The sequence below is a fragment of the Perissodus microlepis genome, chromosome 10, assembly GCF_051167445.1.
Source record: "Perissodus microlepis isolate ML-2025 ecotype Zambia chromosome 10, ASM5116744v1, whole genome shotgun sequence".
In the NCBI taxonomy this organism is placed as follows: Eukaryota; Metazoa; Chordata; class Actinopteri; order Cichliformes; family Cichlidae; genus Perissodus; species Perissodus microlepis.
In genome coordinates, this window is record NC_140470.1 from 7,847,665 (window position 1) to 7,860,975 (window position 13,311).

Below are 13,311 nucleotides of genomic sequence, written 5' to 3' on the forward strand. Positions count from 1 at the left end.
CCACGATCGCCCCATAAAGTAACATCTCTTCAACTTTAGTGACCGGTAACGGTTATAACTGTTTGCAGTAAACTAGCATGCAGACTAAATTAGTTTTAGTTCATCAGTATAGTGCTGACTGCTGAATAGTGCCGTCATTATTACTGCAAGAGGATCCTGCACTATTAGGCCATCATTTTTTATTTTTTGTACATGCACTATATATTCATAGTCTGCATGCAAACACTTCAAATTTTCAGGAAAAGCACATTCAGAAATGGCTTAAAATTTCTATCAGTCATTCATTATTTGGAGTTTTGTTAGCAGCGTACCTATTTATTGCCTGTATCTGTAGAATATTAAACACGCTTGTACTTGTTTATGGCGAGTCATATCGTGTAATCTATGATATTGGCACTGTTATCACACATGGCAGATTTTCCTTGTGTCTTACAGGCCTATTGTTGGTATGTGTTGTTTTTATCCATAAATATTTAGTCAAAATACAAAATTTTGTGCATTAGTTCATTTGGAACGCACTGGAGTATCTGGGCTCTACGATTTGTTATTAGAGAGAAGACAATGCACCCTGGCTCGGTCCTGGCTCTTGTTCTTTGTACGATGCTTGACTAATTGAGGGTGACAGGATTCTGCGCAGCCAAGACAAACTCACTAATTTTCATCTGAATCCAGTTTTGTTTAAATGCAGTGGCTAAGTTGTTCATCGTGGGTACAGTTATGGGATGCTATTCTGACAGAAGAACATGAAACAACATGAATAGAAAGTTTAAACCACCTCCGAACAGAAGTTTGTTAAAATCTGAGAAACTGTTCCCATGTAAAGGGAAATAGCCTTCAATACACAGTAGATTGTTTGTACAGAAGATAGAAACCATAATAATATATTGATTAAAAATCTATGAATCTTGTGCCACGTGTAGAAAATGTCTTCACAGTTTTAAAAATAAATTGTAGAAATAAATTGACATTTAAATGCTGGTTTTCTGCAATCCGTTTATCCAGATGTTATAATCTGATTTCAGTGTAACTGAAGACATGGAGGCAGTAAATGAATAGTATGAATACACCTGTGACTCAAAGTAGCTGAAATAGACCCTCGCAAATAAGTAGTTTTCTTTCCCCTACAGTCAGTATTTTCACAATAAAATGTCAATAAAATTCCTTCATCAAACCACCTGTTCACCACCCTCCACCTCTCTCTTTTTTTTTTAACAGTGATGCCTGCAGCAAGGCTGAGTCTGTATTTATTTTAAAGCTTAAGTTACTAAATATTTTGCAGATTTAGGTTATTAATTTCAAATATAGAGCAGCATGGTGGAGTTCAGCTTATATGATGACTTGATTAGGTTTTTTTAAGTACAGAAAAATACTTTTTAAAAAATATATACATTCATGTCTTAAATGTGACTCTTTGAAAAGTGCTTGTATGTTTCTGTCTGGTGCAGGTGGTTCGTGTCTCCCAACATGGTCTAGCTAAACTCTGCATTCCGTGAAGCAGCTGCAGCCCGCTAGCACTGAGCCAGGATGTCCAGTAGCTCGGGCTACCCCCCGAGTCAGGGGAGCTTCAGCAGTGAGCAGAGCCGATACCCATCACAATCTGTCCAGTACACCTTTACCAGCAGCCGGCACCCACAGGTAAAGCCTCCTTTCTGCTTTCTTTTGTTTTGAGCGAACAGTCATGTTTGTATCCTCACCCGAGTCAACCCCTATTAGCCTTTTTGTTGTGGTGTAGAATCTCACTGACAGCTTTGATCGTGTTGCGTTAGTGTTTGCCTGTATGATAGATTTTAAGCTGTTGATGGCGATATCTAAAAGAGCAGGGGATAGATTATTTTCACTTTTCAAAAATACCACTTGTTCTGAGTTGACCAATCAGTGTCCTCCCAGGATTGAACCAGGGATCTTTTGCTTGTTGGGCTAATGCCAAAAGAAGCTACACTATGGAGCCATAGCTTTACTTCTATGAGAAATTACACTACTGTTTTCAGTAAAAACAAAATGGTGTAAAATGATTTTATTGTTGCTGAAATCAGATTTTGCATAAGGTCTTGTGCCACTGGCTTCACTTGATAACACAAGGTATCAAGTGAAGTGACCCATCTAGATACATTTTGTCTTTTTTTTCTCTCTCCTTTCGAACTTGCTATGACATCTGCCTCTCCCTGCTGGAAACTACCTAAAACTTTGTGATTTGTTTTCTTCCTCTACTTGGCTAAAAGCTACCTTTTAGTGGTGCACTTGATTTTTGGTGTAAGGAAAAAAGTGAGAGATTTGAAGTGAAAATAAATGCAATAGATTAATCAGTCCTGTAGCATAAATGCACACCATTTGGTTTTTGTAATTGTTGGATGTCAAAAATGGGATAGAATCTAAAATTTGATTAGTAGTCTAGCTTTAGCTAGTATTCCAAATGAAATCAATCTGTTCCTCTTTCTGTTAATTGTGGCTTAGGGTGCAGTATGAGTAGATATCTCTTCATACTGAATTGGAACTGCACTGCTTACCAAGAAGTTTTTGTTTTTGTTTATATTATATGTGTGAATAAAAGATTGGCCAATGACAGCAGAACTTTAAAGATGTTGTTAATTGAGGCTTTGGGCTTACTTTTGAACCAGTTGATTTGAAAAGGTAATGCACATGCTAGGACTAATTTACAGCCAGATTCCATCTTTGCATGGAAAACGAGTCCAAAGTTGAGTTTTTACCAAGCTCACTGTCATGTTGTTTGTGGCTTTTAAGATTTTAAGGAGCTTTATTGCTTCATTTTCAACTACAACTGAAGATTGAAGTGATTTAAAAAAAAACAAAACAAAACCCAAGACCAAACCCATTTTTTAATTTATTAGTGTTACATTGTTTATTTAAACCAATTAGAAATGCATCGATGCTGATTAAATTTGCTTGTAGTCTCAGTAGTGAAAAACCATGTGTGGTGGTAATTCCCGTAGCAGTATTTAACTCTAGAGCATCGTCCTTTTGCGCATTCATTTGAGAATGTTGGATGGTGTTTGGACATTTTCAGTGACACGTTTCTTAGAAGCATACTTTCACAGAAAACTCTCGATGGGACATTTCTGAGCATTCCCATTGTTTGCTTAAATCTGGGACAAAATGGGAATTTAGAAATGTTTCCTGTAACTGCATTTGCTTGTTCAGGTTTGTTTGGCAGTCACACTGTGCTGATAACATTTCTGTGTTCTTTACCCCATACGGTTTTGGATAAAAGCCCCTGACTATTACAGACATTTTAATCAATGTTCTTGCCATCAACAACATTCCTTTTAGTTTGCCAGAGGAGGAGTAGTGCTGCTGGTTTCAGTAATTCCATTGTGAACTGACTAATGACACGTTTGAAAAACGAGTGGAACTGGGCCTCACTTCAGGCCAGCCCTTATTCTCTAGTACTAGGATATATATATTTTTTGTATATTCCTGGTAAGCTTAACAATGATGTTGTATTCTGTCCTTACTCTGACCTCTGCCCGGGGGGGTGGGGGGTGGGGGCAGAGATCAGAGTAAGGACAGAATACAACATTGGCCTATCCCCGCTGTTTAATTTGGGAACTTTGTTGTTTTAATAAGGTGAGATCACAGATGAAAATGGCCTCTTGGATAACTGTGCCGCATTTATAGCTGTTTTTCTTTTTCTATATATCTGCAATGTCCCTGTTAAATAAACCAACAAATAAAATTATGTAAGCTAACAATAAGCAAAGCTAATTAGCTTAATTATTTATGATTTTAATCTCTGATTGCTGGCATCGTGATTGTCTACTCAGAGTTGCAGCTGAGTGGCAGAAATGCCCATTGAGTTACCTTTATTAGATTAAGTAGAACAGAGTTTACAGGAAATGTGATGGGTGGGGTTGCAGACATGTGTTTATGTGTGTATGTATGCATGAGGTGAGATGCAGCACAGGTCCATGGCTAGACTCTAACTGGGGACATCGCAGTTACATGATTTTTGTGCCCCTCAAAGCTTTTGACACCGCATTGTACAGCCAGTGATGGTGCTTACATGAGCTGCTAAGGGGTAACAAAAAAAAAAAAAAAAAGCATTGTGCTTCAGGTTATAGTTCATGTGTAAAAGTGTGAGTGAAGCAGGCAGTGGAAGCAGCTTTACTGATTCAAAGTAAGATGTATCTGTGGCAGAGAAATGTGTCGCTTTTGTAGACACTACTTTCTAAGGATGATCCGGTTGCTGCATCTGTGAGGTGCTTATAGTTTGTTATGGTATGTGAGGTGATGTTTGTTTTTGTGTATTGATTTCCATTTTCCCTGCTTCACACTGTCAAGAACTTGAATGAGATTGAGATTTGAGAATTAATTTGCTAAGTGTTCCTCTTGCCTTTAGGATTTCACCGTCCCAGACTACCGGAATCACATGCAGGATCCACAGGGTCGCAGAAGACCGTCTTTACTGTCCGAATTCCACCCTGGAGCTGAAAGGTAGGAGCGTAATATTCAAATACCAAGCTGCTTATTAGGCTTTATTAGGTGCTTTCTTACTTCATTTTAGGTTTTGTTCTAGAGAGGTTTTCCCTTCTTGCATCTAGAGCAGGGCGATATGGCCAAAAATATTTATCATGATATATATTTAAAATTTGCGATAACAATCTAACTGACAATACAATTGATGCGAGACAAAATACAACTCCACAACTTTACTAGCGCAAAAACCCCCCATCCATTTATTTTCACTTAAACAAGCAGCTGTTTTTTTTATGTGCATTAAAGCTATATAAAAATGTAACAGTGCAAAAGCAAATTCCTTGCTGAAAGTTTAACCAAAAGGCATTTCCAGTAGAAATGGGCTGACATATCCTGACCATAACCATGTATAATATCCACTGAAGTTAAAAAGAGGTGCTTTGCAACATTAAACTGCAGTGTGCCAAATAAAAAAGTCAAATACGTATTTTTCGGACCATAAGGTGCATGGGATTATAAGACACATTAAGTGAAACAAAGCAGTCAGATAAATCAAACTATTCAACTCATTCTTCTTGCCTTCTCCACTTCTGTATCATTGATTCATTAATGCTGTATTCTATCACAGCTGCTCTATTCCCATATTGTTGTAATATATTAATGACTAACATTCTATTGTGGATGGATTATCTCAGTTGTTCTCCTGACTGAAGTTTGGTCTGTTTACAGCATCCTGCCATGTGATTGCATTTGTCTCTAACCATCAGGAACCTTCACGTTAACTTTTATCGAGTGGGAAAGTGTTAGCGTTCATCCTCCAGCTTCACTGTTTATGTTATGCTAACATAGCTGTGTCGCTAGCGACCACATAGCACATCATTATGTACCACCTAGCCCAACTTCAGTAACCTTACAAACGTCACTGCTGTTTAGTTTCCTGTCTTCATTTATGTTGGAAGTGATAGCAGAGCTGTACGTTTGAATTTTTTCAGAAATCTCTCAGTCAGAACATGCTACATCATGCTTAGGTAACTAGCGAAGCTAGCGAGCTAACTTCCGCTAACTTCCGCTAACTTCCGCTAACTTCCTGTTAACTTCTAACTCCATTAAATGTAATAAATTCTGTTTTCATGGATGCCTGGATGTTAAACTTCATAGTTACACCTGGTAAAGCAGCAATGCTGATCATTTTATTAAAGGTGAAAGAATTTAGACAGTTTTTAACTCTCAGTGATGCTGCAGTGTTCGTTTGACTTTGGGACCTGAAATTGACTGAGTTTAGGACACAGATTACTCCCAGATTTACGAGTACCTTAGTCTAAATACGGCAATAATGACGGCCCGCGTGCATGTTCTACAAAAAAATGTGCTTTGGTGGGTATCTGACGGACAAACACCAAACCAGTTCCACATCACTGAAGTAGCACCATTTTTACAAAGCAATTCTGGTTCATCTGTTTCACTGAACGATCTGCTTTCTCTCTTCTCATTCTCCGTTGCCGCCATGCTTTTTCGGCCATGTGCGCATGCGCGTTTTACTCATATTCTATCACGATATTTCATTTTCTTATCGTTGCCTAACATTGTACCGGTATTACCGTGAACGGTATAATATGGCCCAGCCTTACTTGCATCCTCCAATTAATTTTGACAGCTAGTTGCAGTTTCTGATAAATCTGTAAATTTCTTGTTTACTTTTCTTTGTCAGGCCTCCAGAGAGGCGCCATGGTTACGAACAGCAGTTTCACTCTGTCTCAGCCCAACCTGAGCATGAGGTCTTGGAGGCTAAACGCCCTCGCCTGGAGACTGTTGCTGAGGCTCATATCACCCGCACCCCTCCCACTGCGGGGGGTATTGTTCTGCCTGTGCCCCATAGTGTACAGGACAGCCTAAGAGCCACTGTGGAGGTCAAGAAGGTGGGCATCATATTTTTTATTTTGTAGGTCCTGTATTTGAACCAGTTTATCAGGCAGAAATAATTAAGCTTAAGATTGGACTAACATTTACTAATGTCAGTGTTCAGTATTCATAAAAGTTATTGTTATGAACATCTGAAAGACAAAAGATGAGGTCAGTTCTTTCCCATAATTAAGATTTCTTTATTTTGTTGGAACAAAAGTGAATATAAATGAGGACTAAAGCACAATCACTGTACAAAACAAGGCTCTCCACTATGGATAATGGCCAAATTTTAAAACATCAGCCATAGGCCCTTTATTTCGCAGTTGCTAAAGTCATGAACTTAACAATAGGTTCTTGTAGACAATAAAAAAAAAACTTGAGTCTGAGTAGACACTCATGGATTCTCAAACACTTAAGACTAATGCAGTCATGACGTTTTATGAAGGTTTTATTGCTGGATGGGGCTATTTTGGTAAGGTGTTGATTTGATTTGTATCCTCAGAGGATGTAATTTATAGGCCTTTGGACCTGAGCAGTGCATATTTATCTGGTCTTTGCTGATACTGTCAGGTTAGCCAGTAAGCCATGCACCGGCTCATGTTTCTCTACTGTCAGTACTTGATGTTGTTCAGCTGCCTTTTTGCTTAGTCTCTCATCCTACAATCAGAGGAACTCTGCTGTCTTGGACTGCCAGTGAAGGTTGTAGTCCTTGTTCTGCCCTGGACATCATCTGTGAACTGGAAAGGCAGAGTAGAACAAGAAATGCTCTTTCTAGCTGCTAGACAATGACAGTCAGAGTCAGTCTGTAGGAGGTGAGAACGACTGGAGAGGTAGCTGAATGGCTCAGAGCCTGCGCATAGGGAAGCATGAAACCAAACAGGTTTGTGCTGGTTAGTGGTGAATTAATTTTCAAAAATAAAATACTTGGTAAATTAAGCTCTTCTGTCATATTATTGCCAGATTGCCTACCAATAATTTGTATAAACTTATTTAACAGTTTTTTGTTTTTTTTGCCAGGAGACTCAGTTCACTGTCAAAGTGGAGTCTTCCCCAGGAGGACCTACACTACACATGGGGGAGGAGCAGGACACCTCTCCTTCTAAACTGTCCAAGGAGGAGCTGATCCAGAGTATGGACCGTGTAGACCGAGAGATTGCTAAAGTGGAGCAGCAGATTTTCAAGTTGAAGAAAAAGCAGGTTGGTTACCCAGCTTGGCCTTTTTTCTCTTAACATATTTCAAACACAATGAGTGTTGTGTAAGAAAACATGGCACAGATAATGTTTTTCTTTCTTTTTCTTTAAGAAATAAACTGAGAGACTGATATGATACAAATTTTAGAACAGCATTGAGGGAGTGCTTAAATATAAATGTTTTGTTGCTTTTATGCAACTGTGTCACAGCTAAACTTCAAACTGACTTTTTATTGAAAGTGACACTGAGGATAAATACTAAGAAAAATATTCATGGGAGGGTCTCAGAAATCCGCAGATCCATTTAGTGTAAAAAGTGTTGTACTCTCAGCTCAGGGTTAAAGTAATCTACCGGAAGTCTTTCCCTTTGAGAAAAGCCTGTTCAGTATGTCTGGTGCTAAATATCAAGTTCTCTACTGACTTGGTGATGATAGGCTTGAGGCTTGCTTGTCTTCTCGGTGAGCTCCAAGTTGCTCTTTGACCTTGAAAATTAAAGCATTCCTCAGGGCTATAAGGTGCCTCTGCTGTAAATCTATAGGCTGACAGACTTGTGTCTTTCATTTTCTTGTATTTTTCCTAGAAGGCACTCTCAGAAACTACATTTCTAGATCCCTAGGTTTACTTTTTTTCTTCAGCTCAGCGTCCTATTTAGATTAGATTGTTGTTTTTTTTGTTTGTTTTTTACTTCTTGGTCGTCTTCGAACTGCTATCTCTTTTGGAATTCTACTTAATTAGATAGAAATGTTAGCTGATCAAGGCTGCAAGAGAATACCTCTCCCTTTTCCAGTCTGCCTTTTCCCAAGGTTTTCAGGGATTTAATGTTTATTTGAGGTATTTCAGGAACTCCTAATCTGGTCCCTGTAACCTGGTAGTTTATATAACCTTTAGCTTGTAAACATTGACCTAGCAAACATTCAGCAGATTAGTGTGTCTGTGTTTATTAACATGGCCCCAGTTAGGGCTGTTCGATATAACGATATATATCGGATGACAGTATAAAAACGTCTATCATTTCATTTTACGCTATCGTTTGTTTCGTGGTGTCGCAAAATAAACTGTTTACGGCAATATTTTTTTCATCGTTTTGATGGTCACTGTAGTGGCTATATTAATTTCTTAAAGTTCTCTCTTTCTCTTATATTTAATATAACCACACTACGGACGGACAAGCACCTGTTTTTATGGGTTGTCGTTAGCAACAACGACGGTAACACCATCGCATGTCCGCTTGTTTATTTTCCACATAAACCTTTCACAATAAAGCTCAAGATCCTATTGAGAATTTTCAAAATAAACAGAATCACGTGAAAAAGTATGCAGAGTATTGACGGATGAGAAGCAAAAAAAGAGTCGTCAGGTGCTAAAAAATAAACCTTAGACTCAAACGTTAGAACAGGCTTTCCCCGCAGCACGTCGTGTAATAAATACTCACAAAAAAAACGGCGGCTGTTACAACGTTACACCTATGTCTAAAAATGTGTAGTTTCATGCATCGGTTAAAACACTCGACTCCAGGTACAAGACGCCCAGCTGGAAACACTTCACCTATCCGAGATTCACAGATTTTACAGAAAATATAAAATTTTTTGTGATTTATATCGTTATCGGACGATAGATGTTTTATATCAGGATATGAGATTTTGGTGATATCGCACAGCCCTAGCCCCAGTGGCAGAAACCTTCAGCCTTATACACAAAAACGCCTGCAGGGAATAATTTGACAATACCTGCATGGTCCTCATATATGAGATGCCGGGATCAGATCACTACACTGTTTATGGGTCTGTGTTTTTTCACAATCTGCTCTGTATGGTCATGCATAGATGAAATAAGTCTCTCCACTCCACATTGTTATTCTGATCTTGTGTGCCATAGGTCAAAAATTCATGTGTTCTTGTTGTCTCTTAGCAACAACTTGAAGAGGAAGCAGCAAAGCCAGTGGAGCCCGAAAAGCCAGTGACTCCTCCCCCGGTGGAGCACAAGCACCGCAGCATAGTCCAAATCATCTACGACGAAAACAGGGTTAGTCGTCTCATGCAAACACAAAGACACGCCTGCAAGTAGCATTGGTTCTTTGCTCTCTGGTCTCTGTTAGTTTATTATCTTGAATAATTGCAAACAGTGTCTGCAGAGCTGGGAGAACAACATTACTTTTTCTGTTTAAAATCGTGCCACAATAAGCTGTGAGCAAGTGTTAAAACCACCAATGACACCAGCCAACCCGTGACAGTCTCCACCCTCAAATTAAGTAATTATTTTTGTTAGCTGATGGGCTTGGAGTTTAATTTCACTCCCACTAATCACTTTCTGTAGTATCTAAGCTGTGGTAACCAACTGATGATATCTGAACGGTTCCTGTTATTGCTGACTCTCCTCACCCCCGTTTATATGCATCACCTGTTAGAAGAAGATGGAATATTTTGTGGTTGTAGCATTGTGTTTTGAAGTTAATGGGACTAGAAATTATGCTTCTTTGAGGTGCCGAATCTGTTTATCAAACAGAAGATGTGATTCTTTGTATCAGTTAAGAATATATTAATCTCATTCAAGGGCGGAGGTAAGCCTCATTATGTGTATTTCAGTTGAACAACAGTGCAGCAAGTGAGGATGTGTTTACAGAGGTCACTGGAGTTCATGTGTGTCAGACAGTGTTGTGGTAGGAGAGCGCTGGGACACGCCTTCCCTTCTCAGTCAACCATTAACCCTTTAGGCTGTAAAGCTGCTCAGGCTTTGCACATAGCATTTAGTCTGGCAGCTGTGGTTGTTTATCTCAGTCTACAGATGGGGGTTTGTGAAATGTGAAAATGAAGAGTTGGTATGTCCCTAATGATCTTGAAAAAGCTGACAGACTGCAGCGATCCAGGAATACTGCCTTGACTGCGCTACTATTTACACTTCAGTGGGAGTTCTCACTCCTATATTTATTTCTTTTTTTGTATTGTGAATTGCTTTTCAGGCTTTTGCAATTTCTTGCTTTTTGAATTAATTAATGGAGGAAGATTATATGTCAAGCCAACTGAATACATCTGAAATAATCAAACACGTGTCTGTTAAACATTTTTGTTTAGTTTTAAAGTCTTAAGATTATGGTTATGGCCATAGTTCAGTACTTCACTTGAGAAAGGAAAAACATTTGCCCCTCTATTTTAACTGAACCTTCCTTTTAATGCTGTGCTGGCAAAATGTCTCAGAATCAACATAAACATCCATATCTGAAGATGGTGTGTTCCTGCTGTTTCTTTTTTAGTCTCCTGTTGTAATCTTTTTTTTTTTTTCTTTCCCCGATCTAGAAAAAAGCTGAAGAGGCCCATAAAATATTAGAAGGCCTTGGTCCCAAGGTTGAGCTGGTAAGTAGTTTAATGGTTAAGATTTTTGACCTTACATAAGCTTTGTTTAAGAAGTAGTGTTACAGTTTGTCTGTTGGCTAATAATTAATCCACCATCTGTTGCTGGTCTGTTGGTTTTTTTTTTTTTCCCTGTCGTTTTTTAGCCTTTGTATAACCAGCCGTCAGACACAAAGGTGTACCATGACAACATCAAGACGTGAGTGTCCATGTTTCTTTGGTTTTTTTTTTACAAATAGATTTAATGAAATATCCTAAGTACAGGATGTGATGCTTGCATCGGTATCAGTATAAGAAGCCTCTGAGCTGAGGACAGCAGTGGCTGTAATATTGACCATGGCGAGATAAACCCGCTGATAAGTCAGTCTAATCTTAATGCTGAGTCACCTCATTGAACTGGCCTACTGACACCAAGGAGAGCAAGAAAGGAAGTGAGAAAATGTGTGTATGTGCCTGCATTGGGTGTGTTTAAAGCAGGTTGCGTTGGGTTGAAGGTCGTGTCGTCTGGGACAAAACCCTTATTGCTGTGTACCTTGAGAGCAGCCCATCTGGCTCTGCTTTTATCAGGACAGGGCCCACTTCTGTGTGAATCTGCTGCACAGGTTGCACATTCAGGGTCGGCGCACTCGCTATTCTTTCCCCACCATCATGTGCAAACAGAATACTTATCAGTATTTTGTATTTGCTACACAAATAAAGTGTTTGGTAGTGTGCTGGAACAGAATTTGAGCTCATTGCATCAATGAATTTTGTAATTCTTAAAGGTAGCAGCTAAAGGCAACTCTTGCTCTGTTGAAACTAAAATTGTTTTTTTTGTTTTTGTTTTTTGTTTTGGTAATACTTTAAAAATAGTGACTGATTTTTGGCAACTGTTCACTTTCAGAAACCAAGTCATGAGGAAGAAGCTGATTTTGTTTTTTAAGAGGAGGAACCATGCACGTAAGCAAAGGGTAAGTGTCCTTGTACATTTATTTGTGTCATTGTTATGGATACAGCTCAAATAGCATCCCGTATTTCCATGGTTAGTGTGACAGCCATAACGTATGTGACTGTCCTTAGATGACCTGAGCTGAACTTGATGTGATATAAACACGTTGTGATAAATGTTTTTTATATGTGCTAGATTCTTTGCTTATGTAAAGCTAAAGAGTATTGAGATAGTCTTGACATATTGAGCCCTAAGACGCAACGTGTCTTTTGTCCTGTCTTCCTTCACTCACACATAACTGGTTCCAACAGATGGCTGCATCTCCCTAAGTCTGGTTGTGCTGGACATTTCTTCCTGTTAAAAGGGAGTTTTTCCTTCCCACTGTCACCAAGTGCTTTCTCAGAGGGAGCCATCTTGATTATTGGGGTCTTCTCTGTATTATTGCAGGGTCTTTGCGTTAAAATATTAACCGCCTTGAGGCGACAGTTGGTGTGAGTTGGCGCTATCTACATGAAAAAGAATTGAATTGAATCTTGAAGCAGTACATGACACGAATAACAAAACATTTATTCAGGTTTTAAAGTTTGTATCAGAACATCCGACAGTTTTACGGGGTCCATTTTATTGGACTGACTAATAAATGCTGAACCTTGGTGAACATTTAATTTAAATATTTTTTTAATAGTTTTCTTTAAAAGAAACTCTTGTAATTATCTGTAGTTAAATATAGAAGGTTACAGTGAAGCAAATTAACATTTTATCTTACTCATGAAAGTTTAATTATTGAGACTTCCGATTTGGACAAAGTTTAAAAAGGGTACCGTATTTTCCGCACTATAAGGCGCACTTAAAATCCTTTAATTTTCTCAAAAATCAGGAGTGCGCCTGATAATCTGGTGTGCCTTATCTATGAATTCTGGCTGTGTGTACTGACCTCGAACCAATTTTATGTGGTACACGGCGCTCAAAAATCTGTCAAAAAATGTTTTAGTAGGACTTTGCTAAGCTACAAAGCCACACCGCTTGATGGATTGTCTGAGCGTTATGGCTACCGTAGTCAGGAGCCTCGCGACTCATAGTAATCTGGGTCCAAAAATTCGTCCGCATCAGGTCCCAAAGTCAAACGAACACTGTGTAAATTCTTTCATCTTTAATAAAAATGATCAGTGTTGCTGCTTTACCAGGTGTAACAATTAAGTTTAACATCCAGGCATCCATGAAAACAGAATTTATTACATTTAACGGAGTTAGAAGTTAGCAGGAAGTTAGCAGAAAGTTAGCTCGCTAGTTTCGCTAGTTACCTAAACATGATATACCATGTTCTGAGAGATTTCTGGGCAAAAATAAAACGTACAGCCCTGCTATCACTTCCAACATAAATGAAGACAGAAAACTACACGGCAGTAACGTTTGTAGGGTTACTGAAGTCGGACTAGCTGGTATATAATGCTGTGCTAGTGATCGCTGGCGACACAGCTATGTTAGCATAACAAAGCATAACAGAGTGGGCCCAAA

General features: G+C 38.8%; 1 protein-coding gene across 7 annotated transcripts in view; it reads left to right on the plus strand.

The window, feature by feature from the left end:
* ncor1 (nuclear receptor corepressor 1) overlaps positions 1 to 13,311 on the plus strand; it is a 68,204-nt gene that overhangs the window by 1,965 nt on the left and 52,928 nt on the right. For all 7 annotated transcript variants that reach the window (XM_084941725.1, XM_084941721.1, XM_084941720.1 and 4 more), the window contains exons 2-9: positions 1,446 to 1,635; positions 4,355 to 4,449; positions 6,140 to 6,347; positions 7,351 to 7,530; positions 9,433 to 9,546; positions 10,815 to 10,871; positions 11,015 to 11,067; positions 11,752 to 11,818. In XM_084941725.1, coding sequence (XP_084797851.1) covers positions 1,525 to 1,635; positions 4,355 to 4,449; positions 6,140 to 6,347; positions 7,351 to 7,530; positions 9,433 to 9,546; positions 10,815 to 10,871; positions 11,015 to 11,067; positions 11,752 to 11,818 — 885 coding nt within the window. In that variant the 5' untranslated portion in view covers positions 1,446 to 1,524. The remainder of the gene's footprint in view (positions 1 to 1,445; positions 1,636 to 4,354; positions 4,450 to 6,139; positions 6,348 to 7,350; positions 7,531 to 9,432; positions 9,547 to 10,814; positions 10,872 to 11,014; positions 11,068 to 11,751; positions 11,819 to 13,311) is intronic.